General features: G+C 45.2%; 1 protein-coding gene across 1 annotated transcript in view; it reads left to right on the top strand.

Moving 5' to 3' along the window:
- The window catches only part of LOC135513727 (extracellular matrix organizing protein FRAS1-like), a 400333-nt gene that overhangs the window by 274762 nt on the left and 103607 nt on the right, over positions 1 to 21964 (top strand). The window contains exons 32-38 of the mRNA XM_064936617.1: positions 5345 to 5504; positions 10556 to 10737; positions 15343 to 15459; positions 16388 to 16502; positions 17284 to 17421; positions 18414 to 18446; positions 21714 to 21845. Coding sequence (XP_064792689.1) covers positions 5345 to 5504; positions 10556 to 10737; positions 15343 to 15459; positions 16388 to 16502; positions 17284 to 17421; positions 18414 to 18446; positions 21714 to 21845 — 877 coding nt within the window. The remainder of the gene's footprint in view (positions 1 to 5344; positions 5505 to 10555; positions 10738 to 15342; positions 15460 to 16387; positions 16503 to 17283; positions 17422 to 18413; positions 18447 to 21713; positions 21846 to 21964) is intronic.

The following is a 21964-nucleotide window of genomic DNA, read 5'->3' as shown; positions in this document are numbered from 1 at the left end:
AGCAACATTTATGGGTTTTCAAGTCTGAACTGCTCATTTCAAGTCCTGCCACAACATCTCAATTGGGATTAGGTCTGGACTTTGACTAAGCCAATCCAAAGCTTCAAATGGGTTGCTTTTTTTTTTAGCCATTTTCATGTAGACGTGGTTGTGTGTTTTGGATCGTTGTCTTGCTGCGTGACCCAACTGCACTTCGGCTTCAGTTCACAGACTGATGTTCTGACATTCTCCTGTATAATTCTCTGAAGCAGAGCGGAATTCATGGTTTCGTTCTATTACGGCGACCTGTCCAGGTCCTTAGGCAGTAAGGCGTCCCCAAACCATCTCTAAATATTCCAAACATAATCTGGGGCAGTTGTGGGATGTGATAAATCCCAAATGAACCCAACAACTCACATCAAAAACACTTTTAAAATCAATGGAGCTGATGCAACAGATGAGAACGTTTAGGTTAAAATGTCGATCAACTATTGGGCTGTTTCTTCACATTATACGTGCAGCAGTAGGCTATAGCAGTAGGCTATAGCAGTAGGCTATAGCAGTAGGTTATAGCAGTAGGTTATAGCAGTAGGTTATAGCAGTAGGCTATAGCAGTAGGTTATAGCAGTAGGCTATAACAGTAGACTATAGCAGTAGGTTATATCAGTAGGTTATAGCAGTAGGCTATAGCAGTAGGCTATAGCAGTAGGGTATAGCAGTAGGTTATAGCAGTAGGCTATAGCAGTAGGCTATAGCAGTAGGCTATAGCAGTAGGTTATAGCAGTAGGCTATAGCAGTAGGTTATAGCAGTAGGTTATAGCAGTAGGCTATAGCAGTAGGCTATAGCAGTAGGCTATAGCAGTAGGTTATAGCAGTAGGCTATAGCAGTAGGTTAAAGCAGTAGGCTATAGCAGTAGGCTTAGCAGTAGGCTATAGCAGTAGGCTATAGCAGTAGGTTATAGCAGTAGGCTATAGCAGTAGGTTAAAGCAGTAGGCTATAGCAGTAGGCTATAGCAGTAGGATATAGCAGTATGTTGTTGAGATAAAAATGCAATTAATTCGAGGGAAAAACACTGTTCTCAAAAGTGACCACAAAATGTGATTATAATGCTTTATTCTAAAGGTGCATTTTTTTATGTAAAAATGATCTTCCCCAAGCACGAAACTCACTCACCCCCTATGCATGCCAGGTAGGCTCTACACCGGGTTGGTAAAGCAAAATAACGTGCTTCATTTTAAGAAGTTATTTGGCCAGTTTATAATAACACATATGGAATCATGTCGTAACCAAAAAAAAAGTGTTTATATTTTATTTTAGAAATATTTAACATTTTGCGATTCTTCAAAGTAGCCACCCTTTTCCTCGATGACAGATTTGCACGCTCTTGGTATAAAAAAAAGTCATTATATAGTTCAGAATAAAGAAAAACACTTGATGAGTAGGTGTGTGCAAACATTTCACTGTATCTGTGATTTAGAGTGGACTGTGTGTAAAATACATGTCGTCTTATGCACTTAAAAATTGCGAATTGAAGACGATTTTCCAGTGATTCATTTTCATGTCAGCCAGGTAACCTGTAGTCCTGTTGGAAAGAGAAGTAACGTGCTTAATATGAGGAGTAATAAATATAGCCTAGCCTATAGGAGTATGTTCACCTTGACACACACAATCACACACACACACACACACACACACCACACACACACACACACACACACCTTTCCTCCTCTCCTCCCCTACTCCCCCTCTTCTCTACTTCTTTTATTTGTTTCACTCTGTAAATCAATATCACTCCTTCCATCCCTTTCTCCCTCACATACATCACATATTCACCGGTTGTAACACCTGATTCTGCACTCTGTCAAGCAGTGTACTGGTATATGACTGAAGATAGACACTAGATATAATGCTCATAGAATGTCCTTAACTTAAGTTGAAGATTTATAATGCACTTATTTAAAAAGTAAAATAAAATAAAAAGTCTATTCAAACCACTCTTTTTCTCCTCGCTCCCTTCCCTTCATCTGCTGATGTGAACCTGACAGCTGTTAGCATAGCGTCCTCCATGTTTAGTTTTTCTTACATCTGTGTAGACAAAGGAGAGGTTACCAAGTGAACCACTGTAGACGTTTTTGAGATGCTACCCTGTGCAACAGCAGACTCCGAGTACAGTTGGTTGATCTCTCTCAGGGTTTTTTAGGCAAAACGCAAAATACTGCCATCATCAAAAGCTCCCTCTCCAACTGTTCCCCACCCGACCCAGTCGGCATCGGTGCCGAGCCTTGTCAAGCCTTGTCAAGCCTTGTCCTAGCCTTGTCCTAGCCTTGTCAAGCCTTGTCCTAGCCTTGTCAAGCCTTGTCAAGCCTTGTCCTAGCCTTGTCAAGCCTTGTCCTAGCCTTGTCCTAGCCTTGTCAAGCCTTGTCCTAGCCTTGTCAAGCCTTGTCCTAGCCTTGTCCTAGCCTTGTCAAGCCTTGTCCTAGCCTTGTCCTAGCCTTGTCAAGCCTTGTCCTAGCCTTGTCCTAGCCTTGTCCTAGCCTTGTCAAGCCTTGTCCTAGCCTTGTCCTAGCCTTGTCCTAGCCTTGTCCTAGCCTTGTCAAGCCTTGTCCTAGCCTTGTCCTAGCCTTGTCCTAGCCTTGTACTAGCCTTGTCAAGCCTTGTCCTAGCCTTGTCAAGCCTTGTCAAGCCTTGTCCTAGCCTTGTCAAGCCTTGTCCTAGCCTTGTCCTAGCCTTGTCAAGCCTTGTCCTAGCCTTGTCAAGCCTTGTCCTAGCCTTGTCCTAGCCTTGTCAAGCCTTGTCCTAGCCTTGTCCTAGCCTTGTCAAGCCTTGTCCTAGCCTTGTCCTAGCCTTGTCCTAGCCTTGTCAAGCCTTGTCCTAGCCTTGTCCTAGCCTTGTCAAGCCTTGTCCTAGCCTTGTCAAGCCTTGTCCTAGCCTTGTCCTAGCCTTGTCAAGCCTTGTCCTAGCCTTGTCAAGCCTTGTCCTAGCCTTGTCCTAGCCTTGTCAAGCCTTGTCCTAGCCTTGTCCTAGCCTTGTCCTAGCCTTGTCCTAGCCTTGTCAAGCCTTGTCCTAGCCTTGTCCTAGCCTTGTCCTAGCCTTGTCAAGCCTTGTCCTAGCCTTGTCCTAGCCTTGTCAAGCCTTGTCCTAGCCTTGTCAAGCCTTGTCCTAGCCTTGTCCTAGCCTTGTCAAGCCTTGTCCTAGCCTTGTCCTAGCCTTGTCCTAGCCTTGTCCAAGCCTTGTCCTAGCCTTGTCCTAGCCTTGTCAAGCCTTGTCCTAGCCTTGTCCTAGCCTTGTCCTAGCCTTGTCAAGCCTTGTCCTAGCCTTGTCAAGCCTTGTCAAGCCTTGTCCTAGCCTTGTCAAGCCTTGTCCTAGCCTTGTCCTAGCCTTGTCAAGCCTTGTCCTAGCCTTGTCCTAGCCTTGTCAAGCCTTGTCCTAGCCTTGTCAAGCCTTGTCCTAGCCTTGTCCAAGCCTTGTCCTAGCCTTGTCCTAGCCTTGTCATGCCTTGTCCTAGCCTTGTCAAGCCTTGTCCTAGCCTTGTCCTAGCCTTGTCAAGCCTTGTCCTAGCCTTGTCAAGCCTTGTCCTAGCCTTGTCCTAGCCTTGTCAAGCCTTGTCCTAGCCTTGTCTAGCCTTGTCAAGCCTTGTCCTAGCCTTGTCCTAGCCTTGTCAAGCCTTGTCCTAGCCTTGTCCTAGCCTTGTCAAGCCTTGTCCTAGCCTTGTCCTAGCCTTGTCCTAGCCTTGTCCTAGCCTTGTCAAGCCTTGTCAAGCCTTGTCCTAGCCTTGTCCTAGCCTTGTCAAGCCTTGTCCTAGCCTTGTCAAGCCCTGTCAAGCCTTGTCCTAGCCTTGTCAAGCCCTGTCAAGCCTTGTCCTAGCCGGGTACAAAGGATCTCCTGAGAGACGGATCATGGAGAGAGCTGGAGAGTAATTAGTATTTAATGAGACGGTGACGGATGACTTTCCCCCTGAAGAGGGCCAAGCACTCTGGGTTCATCCCAAATGGCACCCTATCCTCGACAATGGGCCCCGGTCAAAAGTAGTGAGTGTACAGAACATTAGCAACACCTTCCTAATATTGAGTTGCCCTCAGAACAGCCTCAATTTGTCTGGGACATGGACTCTACAAGGTGTCGAAAAGCGTTCCACAGGGTTGCTGGCCCATGTTGACTCCAATGCTTCCAACAGTTGTGTCATGTTGGCTGGATGTTCTTTAGGTGGTGGACAGTTATTGATACACACTGGAAACTGTTGAGTGTGAAAAACCCAGCAGCGTTGTGGTTCTTGACACACACACTAACCGGTGGCACCTACTACCATACCACTTTCAAAGGCACTTAAATATGTTGTCTTGCTCATTCACCCTCTGAATGCCACACATACACAATCCATGTCTCAATTGTCTCAAGGCTTAAAAATCCTTCTTTAACCTGTCTCTTCCCCTTTACTGATTTGAAGTGGATTTAACATGTGCCATCAAATAAGGGATCAGTTTTGTTTTTAGTACACTCAGTGTATAGGGAATAGGGTTCCATTTGGTATGCAAGCTGACTTCTCTCTTTGGTCAGCATTACTCTCTGTCTGTCTCTGTTGCTACTCAGAGGAACGGCAGCTCTCTGTCTCTCTCTGTTGCTGCTCAGAGGAACGGCAGCTCTCTGTCTCTCTCTGTTGCTGCTCAGAGGAACAGCAGCTCTCTGTCTCTCTCTGTTGCTGCTCAGAGGAACAGCAGCTCTCTGTCTCTCTCTGTTGCTGCTCAGAGGAACAGCAGCTCTCTGTCTGTCTCTGTTGCTGCTCAGAGGAACGGCAGCCCTCTGTCTCTCTCTGTTGCTGCTCAGAGTAACAGCAGCTCTCTGTGTGTCTCTGTTGCTGCTCAGAGTAACAGCAGCTCTCTGTCTCTCTCTGTTGCTGCTCAGAGTAACAGCAGCTCTCTGTGTGTCTCTGTTGCTGCTCAGAGGAACAGCAGCTCTCTGTCTGTCTCTGTTGCTGCTCAGAGGAACGGCAGCTCTCTGTCTCTCTCTGTTGCTGCTCAGAGGAACGGCAGCTCTCTGTCTGTCTCCTCGTCTCTCTTTGTTGCTGCTGACAGCTGACTCTGGACTTTTCTTACTGCTGCTATGCTGTTGTGATTCACACGGATGGCCTGAGAACACCTGTGCTGGGTCATTAACTCAATTAAGAGAAAAATGCCCCCCTTGAATTGTTGAGGATGGTGCATGTTGGTTGGCAGGATGAGACAACTTCCTGCACTGATGCGAATAATGAATCAGACGTCCCCATGGTTTTGGCCTCAGGCTGAATAATTGATTTGTGTTACAGTACTTTCAAACAATATCTGCCATTGAAAATAAATAATAATTGTTACATATCTTGTGTTTTTACAGCTTACCCAGGCTCCTCGTGTTCTGTCGGTGCCCGTCACGTGGGTGAGAGAGGGAGGCATGGTACAGTTGGGGAAGAGGTATCTGAGGACAGAGTATCAGGGTGCCAGCGATGACCAGATAATTTACACCATAGTGAGCTCCAAAGGAAGCCCCAAATACGGTACGATATGTGGCCTTACCCCCCCTCCCCCCCCCCAAACATGCTCCTGTTTCTGCTTACTCACACTGTTAAGATGGTGATGATGTTAGTTTGTCTTTCTGACTCTCCCTTTACCTCCCACACCTCTCTCAAACTCCTAATTATCGAATTACCCTCTCTTTCTCCCTTCCTGATTTACTCTCCCCTCTCCCTTACCTTCTCTCTCTCTCCCTTCCTGATTCTCTCTCCCCTCTCCCTTACCTTCTCTCTCTCTCTCCCTTCCTGATTCTCTCTCCCCTCTCCCTTACCTTCTCTCTCTCTCTCTCCCTTCCTGATTCTCTCTCCCCTCTCCCTTACCTTCTCTCTCTCTCCCTTCCTGATTCTCTCTCCCCTCTCCCTTACCTTCTCTCTCTCTCTCTCCCTTCCTGATTCTCTCTCCCCTCTCCCTTACCTTCTCTCTCTCTCTCTCCCTTCCTGATTCTCTCTCCCCTCTCCCTTACCTTCTCTCTCTCTCTCTCCCTTCCTGATTCTCTCTCCCCTCTCCCTTACCTTCTCTCTCTCTCTCTGCCTTCCTGATTCTCTCTCCCCTCTCCCTTACCTTCTCTCTCTCTGCCTTCCTGATTCTCTCTCCCCTCTCCCTTACTGTCTCTCTCTCTCCCTTCCTGATTCTCTCTCCCCTCTCCCTTACCTTCTCTCTCTCTGCCTTCCTGATTCTCTCTCCCCTCTCCCTTACCTTCTCTCTCTCTCCCTTCCTGATTCTCTCTCCCCTCTCCCTTACTGTCTCTCTCTCTCCCTTCCTGATTCTCTCTCCCCTCTCCCTTACCTTCTCTCTCTCTCTCCCTTCCTGATTCTCTCTCCCCTCTCCCTTACCTTCTCTCTCTCTCCCTTCCTGATTCTCTCTCCCCTCTCCCTTACCTTCTCTCTCTCTCTCTCCCTTCCTGATTCTCTCTCCCCTCTCCCTTACCTTCTCTCTCTCTCTCTCCTTCCTGATTCTCTCTCCCCTCTCCCTTACCTTCTCTCTCTCTCTCTCCCTTCCTGATTCTCTCTCCCCTCTCCCTTACCTTCTCTCTCTCTCTCTCTCTCTCTCTCCCTTCCTGATTCTCTCTCCCCTCTCCCTTACTTTCTCTCAATTCAATTCAATTCAAGGGGCTTTATTGGCATGGGAAACATATGTTAACATTGCCAAAGCAATTGAAGTAGATAATATACAAGAGTGAAATAAACAATAAGAATGAACAGTAAACATCACACTCCCAAAAGTTCCAAAAGAATAAAGACATTACAGATGTCATATTATGTCTATATACTGTCAGGACCCGGTTTCGAACCTGGGTCTCCGGAGTGAGAAACAGTCACTTAACCAACTGAGCCACGAATAGTCAGCAGAACCCAGAAGATGAGGCAGACACAGCAGTACTTAAGACGGTGTATTTAATAAAGAAAAAATCCTAAAATACAAAAAATGGCAAATCCAAAAGGTGGTAGGAAAAACACAAAAAGACCTCAAAAGAAACTCACCAAAAAATAAACAAAAACAGAATACCACAAGAACTTCACCCGGAATCGACAAGAGCACACAGAACACTAGGGCAGGGTGCTAACATACAAACACAGAGCACAGAACTGAGGGAAACAAAGGGTTTAAATACAATCAGGGGAAACGAGACACAGGTGCAAATAATAAATGGGGATCAAGGGAAAAACATAGGGACAAAAAGCACAATGGGGACATCTACTGACCAAAACCCGGAACAACCCTGGCCAAATCCTGACATATACAGTGTTGTAACAATGTGCAAATGGTTAAAGTACACAAGGGGAAATAAATCTGTATAATGTGAGGGAAATATGTGTCTCCTATATGGTCATGGTCTCTACCATGGTCATGGTCAGTCACAGTGGTCAGGTATTCTGCCGCTGTGTACTCTCTGTTTAGGGCCAAATAGCATTCTAGTTTGCACTGTTTTTTTTTATTAATTCTTTTCAATGTGTCAAGTAATTATCTTTTTGGGTTGGGTCTAATTGCGTTGCTGTCCTTGGGGCTCTGTTTGTGTTTGTGAACAGAGCCCCAGGACCAGCTTGCTTAGGGAGGGGGGCTCTTCTCCAAGTTCATCTACATTTACATTTACATTTAAGTCATTTGGCAGACGCTCTTATCCAGAGCGACTTACAAACATCTCTCTGTAGGTGATGGCTTTGTTATGGAAGGTTTGGGAATCACTTCCTTTTAAGTTGTTGTAGAATTGAATGGCTCTTTTCTGGATTTTGATAATTAGTGGGTTTTGGTGTTCTACGTTCTACGTTGTACACGGAGGATATTTTTGCAGAATTCTGCGTGCAGAGTCTCAATTTGGTGTTTTGTGAATTCTTTGTTGGTGAGCGGACCCCAGACCTCACAACCATAAAGGGCAATGGGTTCTACAACTGATTCAAGTATTTTTTGCCAGATCCTAATTGGTATGTAGAATTTTATATTCCTTTTGATGGCATAGAATGCCCTTCTTGCCTTGTCTCTCAGATCGTTCACAGCTTTGTGGAAGTTAACTGTGGCGCTGATGTTTAGGCCAAGGTATGTATAGTTTTTTGTGTGCTCCAGGGAAACAGTGTCGAGATGGAATTTGTATTTGTGGTCCTGGCAAATTGACCTTTTTGGTCTTACTGAGATTTACTGTCAGGGTCCAGGTCTGACAGAATCTGTGCAGAAGATCTAGGTGCTGCTGTAGGCCCTCCTTGGTTGGAGACAGAATCACCAGATCATCAGCAAACAGTAGACATTTGACTTCAGATTCTAGGCCGGGTGCTGCAGACTTGTCCTAGTGCCCGCGCCAATTCATTGATATATATGGTGAAGAGGGTGGGGCTTAAGCTGCATCCCTGTCTCACCCCACAGCCCTGTGGGGAGAAATGTGTGTATTTTTTGACTATTTTAACCGCACACTTGTTGTTTGTGTACATGTATTTTATAATGTCGTATGTTTTTACCCCAACACTACTTTCCATCAGTTTGTATAGCAGACCCTCATGCCAAATTGAGTCAAAGGCTTTTTTTGAAATCAACAAAGGATAAGAACTTTGCCTTTGTTTTGGTCTGTTTGTTTGTCAATTAAGGTGTCAGTCCTTGGCACCAAATATTGGGGAAGATGCCAGAGCTGACAGCTGAGGATGATGTTGAAGAGTTTTAGTATAGCCAATTGGAATTTGTTGTCTGTATATTTAATCATTTCATTAAGGATACCATCAACACCACAGGCCTTTTTGGGTTGGAGGGTTTGTATTTTGTCCTGTCGTTCATTCAAGATAATTGGAGAATCCAGTGGGTTCTGGTAGTCTTTAATAGTAGATTCTAAGATGTGTTTTTGATCATGTATATGTTTTTGCTGTTTGTTCTCTGCTATAGAGCCAAAAAGGTTGGAGAAGTGGTTTAGCCATACATCTCCATTTTGGATAGATAACTCTTTGTGTTGTTGTTTAGTGTTTTCTAATTTTCCCAGAAGTGGTTAGAGTCTATGGATTCTTCAGTTACATTGAGCTGATTTCTAACTTGCTGTTCCTTCTTTTTCCGTAGTGTAATTCTGTATTGTTGTAGTGATTCACCGTAGTGAAGTCGTAGACTCAGGTTTTCTGGGTCTCTATGTTTTTGGTTGGGCAGGTTTCTCAATTTATTTATTAGATTTTTGCATTCTTTATCAAACCATTTGTCATTGTTTATTTTCTTCGGTTTTCTATTTGCGATTTTTAGATTTTATAGGGAAGCTGAGAGGTCAAATATACTGTTTAGGTTTTCTACTGCCAAGTTTATACCTTCACTATTACAGTGGAACATTTTGTCCAGGAAATGTTCAAAATTGTCTAAATTGTTGCCTAATTGCGTTTTGGTTGTTTTCCAAATGACATTCCTTCCATCTATAGCATTTCTTAATATTACTCAGCTCCTTTGGCTTTGATGCCTCATGATTGAGTATTGCTCTGTTCAAGTAGACTGTGATTTTGCTGTGGTCTGATAGGGTTTTCAGTGGGCTGACTGTGAACGCTCTGAGAGACTCTGGGTTGAGGTCAGTGATAATGTAGTCTACAGCACTACTGCCAAGAGATGAGCTCTAGGTTTACCTACCATAGGAGTCCCCTCGAAGCCTACCATTGTCTATGTACATACCCAGCGTGCGACAGAGCTGCAGGAGTTGTGACCTGTTTTTGTTGGTTATGTTGTCATAGTTGTGCCTAGGGGGGCATATCGGGGAAGGAATGCTGTCACCTCCAGGTAGGTGTTTGTCCCCCTGTGTGCTGAGGGTGTCAGGTTCTTGTCCGGTTCTGGCATTTAGGTTGCCACAGACTAGTACATGTCCCTGGGCCTGGAAATGGTTGATTTCCCCCTCCAGGATGGAGAAGCTGTCTTATTTAAAGTTTGGGGATTCTAGTGGGCGGATATAGGTAGCACACAGGAGGACATTTTTCTTTGTTAATTAAGATAATTTACTTTTGAATTTCTAGCCAAATGTAAAATGTTCCTGTTTTGATGAATTTAATGGAGTTTCTCTCTCTCCTTTCCTGATTCTCTCTCCCCTCTTCCTTAACTTCTCTCTCTCCCTTTCTGATTCTCCCTCCCCTCTCCCTTAACTTCTCTCTCTCCTTTCCTGATTCTCCCTCCCCTCTCCCTTAACTTCTCTCTCTCCTTTCCTGATTCTCCCTCCCCTCTCCCTTAACTTCTCTCTCCTTTCCTGATTCTCCCTCCCCTCTCCCTTAACTTCTCTCTCTCCTTTCCTGATTCTCTCTCCCCTCTCCCTTAACTTCTCTCTCTCCCTTCCTGATTCTCCCTCCCCTCTCCCTTAACTTCTCTCTCTCCTTTCCTGATTCTCTCTCCCCTCTCCCTTAACTTCTCTCTCTCCTTTCCTGATTCTCCCTCCCCTCTCCCTTAACTTCTATTTCTCCCTTCCTGATTCTCTCCCTCTTCTCTATTTCTCCCTTCCTGATTCTCTCCCCCATCCATCCCCTCCCTCTTCTCTATTTCTCCCTTCCTGATTCTCTCCCCCATCTATCCCCTCCCTCTTCTCTATTTCTCCCTCTCCTCCCTCCAGGTGAAGTGCTGTTGGTGCCAATGCCAGCCGACGGCCCGTTGGAAGGCTGGCAGCCCTCGCCCGACGACAGGAGCTCTACCCCCACCTCCTCCTTCACTCAGCAGGATGTGAATGAAGGCACTGTGTGGTACAAACACTTTGGCACCACCGGCTTGACGGAAGGAGACACCTTCCTGTTCCAGGTTAGTTGTGGTTGTGTGCCCATTGTCCAACAACCCATCCACCTGTCTGCCAAGCTGGCATGTATGCCTTTCCACGGTCCGTTTTCTTTTCCTCCTGCATTGTCTTTTCTTTCTTTCTTCCTGTCTTCTACAGCTTTTTTTCAACTCTGTTATTCCTTTCTTACTTTCTTATTCCTATCTCTCTTTTCCTCTCCTTATCCCTCTCTCCTTCTGTCTCCTCTTCTCTTCTCCTCTCCGTATCCCTCTCTCCTTCTGTCTCCTCTTCTCTTCTCCTCTCCGTATACCTCTCTCCTTCTGTCTCCTCTTCTCTTCTCCTCTCCGTATCCCACTCTCTTTCTGTCTCCTCTTCTCCTCTCCGTATCCCTCTCTCCTTCTGTCTCCTCTTCTCTTCTCCTCTCTGTATCCCTCTCTCCTTCTCTCTCCTCTTCTCCTCTCCGTATCCCTCTCTCCATATCCCTCTCTCCTTCTCTCTCCTCTTCTCCTCTCTGTATCCCTCTCTCCTTCTCTCTCCTCCTCTCTCCTCTCCTTCTCTATCCTCCTCTCTCCTCTTCTCCTCTCCGTATCCCTCTCTCCTTCTCTCTCCTCTTCTCTTCTCCTCTCCGTATCCCTCTCTCCTTCTCTCTTCTCCTCTCCGTATCCCTCTCTCCTTCTCTCTCCTCTTCTCTTCTCCTCTCCATATCCCTCTCTCCTTCTCTCTCCTCTTCTCCTCTCTGTATCCCTCTCTCCTTCTCTCTCCTCCTCTCTCCTCTCCTTCTCTATCCTCCTCTCTCCTCTTCTCCTCTCCGTATCCCTCTCTCCTTCTCTCTCCTCTTCTCTTCTCCTCTCCGTATCCCTCTCTCCTTCTCTCTTCTCCTCTCCGTATCCCTCTCTCCTTCTCTCTCCTCTTCTCTTCTCCTCTCCATATCCCTCTCTCCTTCTCTCTTCTTCTCTTCTCTTCTCCTCTCCATATCCCTCTCTCCTTCTCTCTTCTTCTCTTCTCTTCTCTGCATATCCCTCTCTAATTCCAAAGTCTTACTTCCATCTCCATTCCTTTTCCCTCATTGTATCTCTCCCTCCTCTCCTCTGCCATCCTTCATAGCCATCCACTCTCAAGTGTTTACATTTTTTAGGGGGTAGATCAGTTTTAATATCGCAGATAGATATTTTCGTTCTTCCACCCGTCTTCTAAATGGATTAAAGTAATGAACAACAACATATATATATGTTTTAATTATAATATCTATTGTATACATTTTTGCGGACACATTTTTTCAGCTCCCCTCAACCCCTCTCCTCTATCTCTGAACACCATCGAGTCCCACCCTTCAGGTCCCCTCAACCCCTCTCCTCTATTTCTGAAAACCATCCAGTCCCACCCTTCAGCTACCCTCAACCCCTCTCCTCTATCTCGGAAAACCATCCAGTCCTTCAGCTCCCCTCAACCCCTCTCCTCTATCTCTGAACACCATCCAATCCCACCCTACAGCTCCCCTCAACCCCTCTCCTCTATCTCTGAAAACCATCCAGTCCTTCAGCTCCCCTCAACCCCTCTCCTCTATCTCTGAACACCATCCAGTCCTTCAGCTCCCCTCAACCCCTCTCCTCTATCTCTGAAAACCATCCAGTCCTTCAGCTCCCCTCAACCCCTCCCATCTATCTCTGAACACCATCCAGTCCCACCCTTCAGCTCCCCTCAACCCCTCTCCTCTATCTCTGAAAACCATCCAGTCCTTCAGCTCCCCTCAAACCCTCTCCTCTATCTCTGAACACCATCCAGTCCCACCCTTTAGCTCCCCTCAACCCCTCTCCTCTATCTCTGAAAACCATCCAGTCCTTCAGCTCCCCTCAAACCCTCTCCTCTATCTCTGAACACCATCCAGTCCCACCCTTCAGCTCCCCTCAACCCCTCTCCTCTATCTCTGAAAACCATCCAGTCCTTCAGCTCCCCTCAACCCCCCTCCTTTATCTCTGAACACCATCCAGTCCCACCCTTGTAGTGATTGTGTGTATACTTTATGCTCCAGGGGATATTCAATGCCTCCTTAAAATTTTAGGTTTTAGGCTTGAATACTTATTGACTCAAGACATTTCAGCGTTTCATGTTTTATTAATTTGTAAAAATGTCGAAAAACATAATTCCACTTTGACATTAAGTAGTATTGTGTGTAGGTCAGTGGCAAAATATCTACATTGAATCCATTTTTTTATTCAACCAGTAACACAACAATATGTGTAAAAAGTGAGGTATGAATATTTTCTAAGGACACTGTGTACGGCACAGAGAAATAATCTCTCTCTCTTTGTCTCTCTGTCTCTCTGTCTCTCTCTCTATCTCTCTGTCTCTCTGTCTCTCTGTCTCTCTGTCTCTCTCTATCTCTCTGTCACTCTCTCTCTATCTATCTGTCACTCTCTCTGTCTATCTCTCTGTCTCTCTATCTCTCTGTCTCTCTGTCTCTCTATCTCTCTGTCTCTCTGTCTCTCTGTCTCTCTGTCTCTCTCTATGTCTCTGTCTCTCTGTCTCTCTATCTCTCTGTCTCTCTGTCTCTCTCTATCTCTCTGTCACTCTCTCTCTCTATCTCTCTGTCGCTCTGCCTCATCTTACTGCATTTTGGTGAAAATGGAACCAAATTACTCACAAATTAGTGCTACGTTGGGGATTATCCTTGTGAAGTAGACTCAGCGCTCAGCAGCGTTTAGGCCATAACAAATGGCTGTGTAGCAGCCAGGTTAAGCTAACAGCTTTCATAGAGCCTGGCACAACAAGGCAAATCCGCAGCCAAGAACATAGAGAGAGATCACAGCCATTTAAACCTTCTCTCGTTTTCTTGTTTTATCGTTTTCTCTCTCCACCTGTCTCTCTCTTGCTCGCTCTGTCTCTCTGTTTCTATCTCTCTCTCCACTCTTTCTGCTCTCTCACTCTGTCCCTCTCTCTCTCTCTCTCTCTCTCTCTCTCTCTTTCTCTCTCTCTCTCTCATTCTTTCTCATTCTTTCTCTCTCTCTGTCTCTCTGTCTCGCTCTCTCTCTCTCAACATTTTGGCACCATCAGCTAAGGTTAAAGCAAAACAATATATTTCTGAAGTGTCTCATCATGATAACAGTACAGTTATGACCCTGTCAAAACTCAGATCGTCAGATATTTTCAGCGTGAGCGAATACTGTCATCTTCCAAGCAGTTTCTTTTGACATAATTAAAAAATAAAATATTCAAATATTAATTTGACATTAATATTCAAAGTGATCTGCGTCTGGAGGACAAGATTACCTTCTATGGAATGGGTGTTGGGAGATACTATTAAATATTAAATATTACATAGTGTCAGTAACTCTTTGTCTTTATTTGCACTTTTATTGAGATGTGTGGCTACACGTCAAATCCGCGGTGTGAAAATTAGAGGGTACAGGATGAAATAACTTGGCAGATAAACTTAGTAAAACTGCTGTCATGTTCATTAGTTTCACTATATAATCATTATAATGCTATACTGTGCTACATACATTCATTAGCAGTTTTTTACATGGTCATAAGCAATGGACTACATATTTACTAGTTCTAGATGAACAACAGGTCCACAACAGGTTCAGACCTACCCTTTACTATAGCTAACAACAGGTTTAGACCTACCCTTTACTATAGCTAACAACAGGTTTAGACCTACCCTTTACTATAGCTAACAACAGGTTTAGACCTACCCTTTACTATAGCTAACAACAGGTTTAGACCTACCCTTTACTGTAGCTAACAACAGGTTTAGACCTAACCTTTACTATAGCTAACAACAGGTTTAGACCTACCCTTTACTATAGCTAACAACAGGTTTAGACCTAACCTTTACTATAGCTAACAGCAGGTTTAGACCTACCCTTTACTATAGCTAACAACAGGTTTAGACCTACCCTTTACTGTAGCTAACAACAGGTTTAGACCTACCCTTTACTATAGCTAACAACAGGTTTAGACCTACCCTTTACTATAGCTAACAGCAGGTTTAGACCTAACCTTTACTATAGCTAACAGCAGGTTTAGACCTACACTTTACTATAGCTAACAACAGGTTTAGACCTACACTTTACCATAGCTAACAACAGGTTTAGACCTACCCTTTACCATAGCTAACAACAGGTTTAGACCTAACCTTTACTATAGCTAACAACAGGTTTAGACCTACACTTTACCATAGCTACTTGTTACAGTGCTTCTCTTGGTCATGGCTAATCTCAGAACCCCAGAACTAAAATCTAGTGTAACTGTGTCAGATGCTAGATTAGGTGCTGTGTGTGTGTGGTTTTTTTGGGGGGGGGGGGCACTAACACGACTTGTGAGGTTTCTACCCCCCCTAAACGGGAAACTATCTGCAGGTTTTTAGGCGACTCTATGGACCAAATGTCCCCTCCCCTTTTCCGAAATATCGAAATTCGAATCGTGATTTGTCCAAATGATCAGTGATGCAAAATCAGCGAATCGAAACGCAGTTCCTCGTTACTTAGTCTCTTCCAACAGTCGGCTGACAGACGCGACGATGCCGTTTATGTTATGTGTGTCTGTCCACGAGAGACTATTGGTTGTGGTTAAAACTGATGATAGAGGTTTGAAATTACAGTGTGATTCAAAATGTCTTCCTCTTCCAGGTGTCTAGTGAGGGGTCCCCAGACACGCTCAGTGATGCTCAGACCTTCACCATCGGAGTGATGCCTGAACTACCAGGGTTCCCCCAGCTGGCCCCCGCCTGCGACCTACAGATAACGGTAAAACAGGACGACGGACAAAAATACACTATCTACTGTCTCAGAGTCTTAGATTATGTACAGTGCCTCGTGAAAATCTACAATAGTGGAAGTCTACAATACTTGACAATTCAGAGGGTTTCACTCTGTGTTGTGTTGTATTGGATTTGAACCAAACCTGTCGGTTTTAGTCTAGGACAAAAAAAAATGTAATTTATTTCTTATGTCGTCTTGCAGTAAATACTTCATTACTTAATGGTCTTGTTGCAAACATAATCTGCTTAAAAACTCAGAGACAAGGTTTGGATATTGCTGGAGTGTGTGTGTGATGGGTAGAGTGAGTGTGTGTGTGTGTGTGTGTGTGTTGGGTAGAGTGAGTGTGTGTGTGTTGGGTAGAGTGAGTGTGTGTGTTGGGTAGAGTGAGTGTGTGTGTGTGTGTGTTGGGTAGAGTGAGTGTGTGTGTGTGTGTGTGTGTTGGGTAGAGTGAGTGTGTGTGTGTGTGTGTATGTTGGGTAGAGTGAGTGTGTGTGTGTGTGTGTGTGTGTGTGTTGGGTAGAGTGAGTGTGTGTGTGTGTGTGTGTGTGTGTGTGTGTGTGTGTGTGTGTGTGTGTGTGTGTGTGTGTGTGTGTGTGTGTGTGTGTGTGTTAGGTAGAGTGAGTGTGTGTGTGTGTTGGGTAGAGTAAGTGTGTGTGTGTGTGTGTTGGGTAGAGTGTGTGTGTGTGTGTTGGGTAGAGAGTGTGTGTGTGTGTGTTGGGTAGAGTGTGTGTGTGTGTGTGTTGGGTAGAGTGAGTGTGTGTGTGTGTATTGGGTAGAGTGAGTGTGTGTGTGTGTGTGTTGGGTGGAGTGTGTGTTGGGTAAAGTGTGTGTGTGTGTTACTGCTCATCTCTGAGTGCATGCTGATGTGTATCTGTGTGTGCCCGTCTGTGTGTGTGTGTGTGTGTCCATGCAGGCGCTGGAAGATCGTGTGACCGTGCTAACACCCACAGCTTTGTCCTTTGTGGACTCTGAGACGCCCAGTGAAAAGCTTGTCTACAACATCACCAAGCCCCTACCTCAGGGACAAGGTAATCTACACCGCCATCTTCTATCTTCTCAGGAGCAGACAGGAGGGGAAGATTTCAGATAAACGGCTTTACTCTCAGACCACCAGACCTGGGTTCAAATACTATTTGAAATCATTACAAATCATTTATCTGTGTTTGGATTAACTAACCTGCCTTGATTGAGCTTGCCTGACTTGATTGAGCCTTCCTGACTGTATTGAGCCTTCCTGACTGTATTGAGCCTTCCTGACTGTATTGAGCCTTCCTGACTGTATTGAGCTTGTCCGTGGCTTATTATATTTTATCACAGATCTGGAGGACAACATGCTAGTTATTACCAACTATGGTATCTAACTAGGTATTACCAACTATGGTATCTAACTAGGTATTACCAACTATGGTATCTAACTAGTTATTACCAACTATGGTATCTAACTAGTTATTACCAACTATGGTAGCTAACTAGTTATTACCAACTATGGTATCTAACTAGTTATTACCAACTATGGTATCTAACTAGGTATTACCAACTATGGTATCTAACTAGTTATTACCAACTATGGTATCTAACTAGTTATTACCAACTATGGTATCTAACTAGTTATTACCAACTATGGTAGCTAACTAGTTATTACCAACTATGGTATCTAACTAGTTATTACCAACTATGGTATCTAACTAGGTATGACCAACTATGGTATCTAACTAGTTATTACCAACTATGGTATCTAACTAGTTATTACCAACTATGGTAGCTAATGAGAGCCATAATAAACTGACCTGTAGTTCTATGCGACCCCAGGTTCTTTGGAGCATCGTGACAGACCCTACAACCCAGTGTCCTTATTCACCCAAGCTGATGTCAACCAGGGCCGGATCCTGTACCGCCCTCCGCAGCCCCCCTCTCACCTCCAGGAGCTCTACCAGTACTCCTTCACTGGTGAGTACAAACACACACACATGTACACATATACACACACACACACACACAGATTAACACACACACACACACAGTTTAACACACACACACACACACACACACACACAGATTAACACACACACACACACAGATTAACACACACAGATTAACACACACACACACACAGATTAACACACACACACACACAGATTAACACACACACACACAGATTAACACACACACACACACACAGATTAACACACACACAGATTAACACACACACACACATGTACACTGATACACACACACACACACACACACACACACACACACACAGATTAACACACACACACACACACACACAGATGCGTGTCCTTACTCACAAACACAATTTACGCACACACGCATACACACACACACACACACAGAAACACACAGACAGAAACACACACACAGACACACACATACAGACCCCCCCCCCTTCCTCCTCTTCCCATTACATTGAACTCTGACCCCAGTCTGTCCCATTAACACAGCATTATTAAACGTAAATCAGTCACACTCAGTCACAATGTTGTTTAATGAAATTAAACTGTTCTGAGATCTGGGATGTGAAAAACGTTGATGCTCAGTATCTCAGACCTACGCTTTGTGTAGATAGAACCTTCTAGTCCCATGAAAATAGATTCATTAATGTATTAGAAAAGTCTGGTTGAAAGAGTCTGTGAAGCAATCTGTTTTAGTCCATGTTCCTTAAAATAAAGTGATTTATTCCAAGAGTAAAGCCCTAATCTGAGTCTGAGGGAACCTGATCTACAGAGACAGAAGATATCATATTTGCCTGACCTTGCTAATTGGAAGAAGCTGGCACAAATCATTTGCCTTAATTTAATTTGATTTCCATTTAACCTCTAATCTGCCTGGTAAATCTGATGTAGAGTGATCATCTGTGTGTTTGTGGTACAGCAGCAGTTTAGTAACAGTATTATGTAACCGAATTGTGTTCCCTCTAGGTCTGCCAGAGTCGCTGAATCTTTATTTCACAGGTATATATTATATTACCTCTATGGCTTAGAGGATGGCAATCATACTCCTCCTCCTCTCCCTGTCTTCCTCCTCCTCTCTTCCTCTCCTCATCTTCCTCCTCCTCTCCTCCTCTCCCTGTCTTCCTCCGCCTCTCCTCCTCTCCCTGTCTTCCTCCTCCTCTCCTCCTCTCCCTGTCTTCCTCCTCCTCTCTTCCTCTCCCTGTCTTCCTCCTCCTCTCCTCCTCTCCCTGTCTTCCTCCTCTCCTCCTCCTGTCCCTGTCTTCCTCCGCCTCTCCTCCTCTCCCTGTCTTCCTCCGCCTCTCCTCCTCTCCCTGTCTTCCTCCGCCTCTCCTCCTCTCCCTGTCTTCCTCCTCCTCTCCTCCTCTCCCTGTCTTCCTCCGCCTCTCCTCCTCTCCCTGTCTTCCTCCTCCTCTCCTCCTCTCCCTGTCTTCCTCCACCTCTCCTCCTCTCCCTGTCTTCCTCCGCCTCTCCTCCTCTCCCTGTCTTCCTCCTCCTCTCTTCCTCTCCCTGTCTTCCTCCGCCTCTCCTCCTCTCCCTGTCTTCCTCCTCTCCTTCTCCTCTCCACCTCCTCTTCTCGTCTTCATCCTCTTCTCAATCAATCAAGATTGTTCTCTTTTCCGCTAGACCTTTATTTCATCCCCCTCTCCATCACTTCACTGATCCCACTTGACTGGCCTCTCTTCCTCAATCATTCTGCTTCTTATTGGTCTATCCAGAAGATATATCATTTATCTCTCTTTCCCTGTCTCTCTCTCTCTTTCTCTGTCTCTCTCTCTTTCCCTGTCTCTCTCTCTCTTTCCCTGTCTCTCTCTCTCTTTCTCTGTCTCTCTCTCTTTCTCTGTCTCTCTGTGTCTCTGTGTCTCTCTGTCTCTTTCGCTCTCTCTGTCTCCCTGTCTCTCTTTCTGTCTCTCTTTCTGTCTCTCTCTCTCTCTCTCTCTGTGTCTCTGTGTCTCTGTCTCTTTCTCTGTCTCTCAATCTTGCTTCCCAATCCTTATAGTGAGCCATTTTTCTATCATAACACCCTTCTATGGTGCTTGGTGTACCTACCGTCCTCTCTGATACTGTACCTCCTGTCCTCTCTGATACTGTACCTACTGCCCTCTCTGATACTGTACCTACTGCCCTCTCTGATACTGTACCTACCGTCCTCTCTGATACTGTACCTACTGCCCTCTCTGATACTGTACCTACTGCCCTCTCTGATACTGTACCTACCGTCCTCTCTGATACTGTACCTACTGTCCTCTCTGATACTGTACCTACTGCCCTCTCTGATACTGTACCTACTGTCCTCTCTGATACTGTACCTACTGCCCTCTCTGATACTGTACCTACTGCCCTCTCTGATACTGTACCTACTGTCCTCTCTGATACTGTACCTACTGCCCTCTCTGATACTGTACCTACTGCCCTCTCTGATACTGTACCTACCGTCCTCTCTGATACTGTACCTACTGCCCTCTCTGATACTGTACCTACTGCCCTCTCTGATATTGTACCTACTGCCCTCTCTGATACTGTACCTACTGCCCTCTCTGATACTGTACCTACTGCCCTCTCTGATATTGTACCTACTGTCCTCTCTGATACTGTACCTACTGCCCTCTCTGATATTGTACCTATCGTCCTCTCTGATACTGTACCTACTGCCCTCTCTGATACTGTACCTACTGCCCTCTCTGATACTGTACCTACTGTCCTCTCTGATACTGTACCTACTGCCCTCTCTGATACTGTAACTACTGCCCTCTCTGATATTGTACCTACTGTCCTCTCTGATACTGTACCTACTGTCCTCTCTGATACTGTACCTACTGCCCTCTCTGATATTGTACCTACTGTCCTCTCTGATACTGTACCTACTGTCCTCTCTGATACTGTACCTACTGTATATTGAGCTGTGAGTCTCTGTGAGGTGCCTGTATACAGCTCTTTGTCATTACCTTCATTCACTAACTACAGCACTTGGACTAGGAGAAGGTTCAGTGGCCTACATAGAAGTAGTCCCATAGGTGGTGGAGAATCAACCAAAGTGCTTTTCCGGTTTGAACGCATATCTCCAACACCTACAGCCTCACACACATGCTTATGTACACAGGCACGCACACACACAGAGGGGTTAGACACACACCACAGACACACACACACACACACACACACACACACACACACACACACACACACACACACACACACACACACACACACACACACACACACACACACACACACACACACAGAGGGGTTAGACACACACACACACACACACACACACACACACACACACACACACACACACACACACACACACACACACAGAGGGGTTAGACACACACCATAGACACACACCACAGACACACACACAGACACACACCGCAGACACACACACACACACACACACAGAGGGGTTAGACACACACCACAGACACACATGGCTCCATATAACAGTAATGTGTTGATTCAGAGGAACCTGAGAGATCTTCAAGAGCTCTTTGATGTCTTTCTGTACCTAAATATCTCTCTCTTTTATCAACTTCTTTGATGGGCTTGTTCCATCTGTCCATCAGGACGTATTCCTTTGTTGCATTGAGTTTAACCTCTTCACTTCCTTCCGCTCTCTCATTCGCTGTACCTGCTGTTGATACATGTTGTCCATCTGAAATGACCTCATTCTGCACCTTTCACATTATCACAGTGGTGTTCACACCAGCCCAAGCTGAAACCCATTAAAAAAAAACATTCACACGGTGTGATGGTATAGATTTGTTTTGAGTTGCTATTTAGTGACAATTAGTTCCCTGCAGTGTAAATGTAGCTACAGTACTGAATGTGTATCACCTTTTAAGATTTATAATACATTACGGTTCTTTTAATTACACTCCTTTGAGAAATTAATTATGTATTTTTAATATTCAAACATTTTTAGTAAGTCAACACTTAGTGCTTTTAAAATGTCCCTAAAGTGCCCTTCAAAACTCCACTCTCTAGGGGCCTAGGAAACCAATTAGCCATGGAAGTGTGTGTGTGTGTGTGTGTCTGTGGTGTGTGTCTAACCCCTCTGTGTGTGTGTGTGTGTGTGTGTGTGTGTGTGTGTGTGTGTGTGTGTGTGTGTGTGTGTGTGTGTGTGTGTGTGTGTGTGTGTGTGTGTGTGTGTGTGTGTGTGTGTGTGTGTGTGTGTGTGTGTGTGTGTGTGTGTGTGTGTGTGTGTGTGTGTGTGTGTGTGTGTGTGTGTGTGTGTGTGTGTGTGTGTGTGTGTGTGTGCTCCAGTGTCGGACGGGGAACACACCACTCCAGAGATTGACTTTTCCATCCACCTGTTGGCCAACTACCAGCACCCTCCAGTGTTTCAGATCCTTGACCCTGTCCTGGAGGTTAGCATGGGTGGGCGAACACCCATAGGTAAGACTTAACGACCCTCTTCCACCCTTGACTACAGGACATTTGGCATCGCGTCGTTTACATTGCTGCAGCGGGTTGTCATTGTAAATAAAATAATTAGTTCTTAGATGGGGGGGAAA

This window comes from Oncorhynchus masou, chromosome 25, assembly GCF_036934945.1.
Source record: "Oncorhynchus masou masou isolate Uvic2021 chromosome 25, UVic_Omas_1.1, whole genome shotgun sequence".
NCBI lineage: Eukaryota > Metazoa > Chordata > Actinopteri > Salmoniformes > Salmonidae > Oncorhynchus > Oncorhynchus masou.
This window is presented reverse-complemented; position numbering and strand designations above follow the sequence as displayed.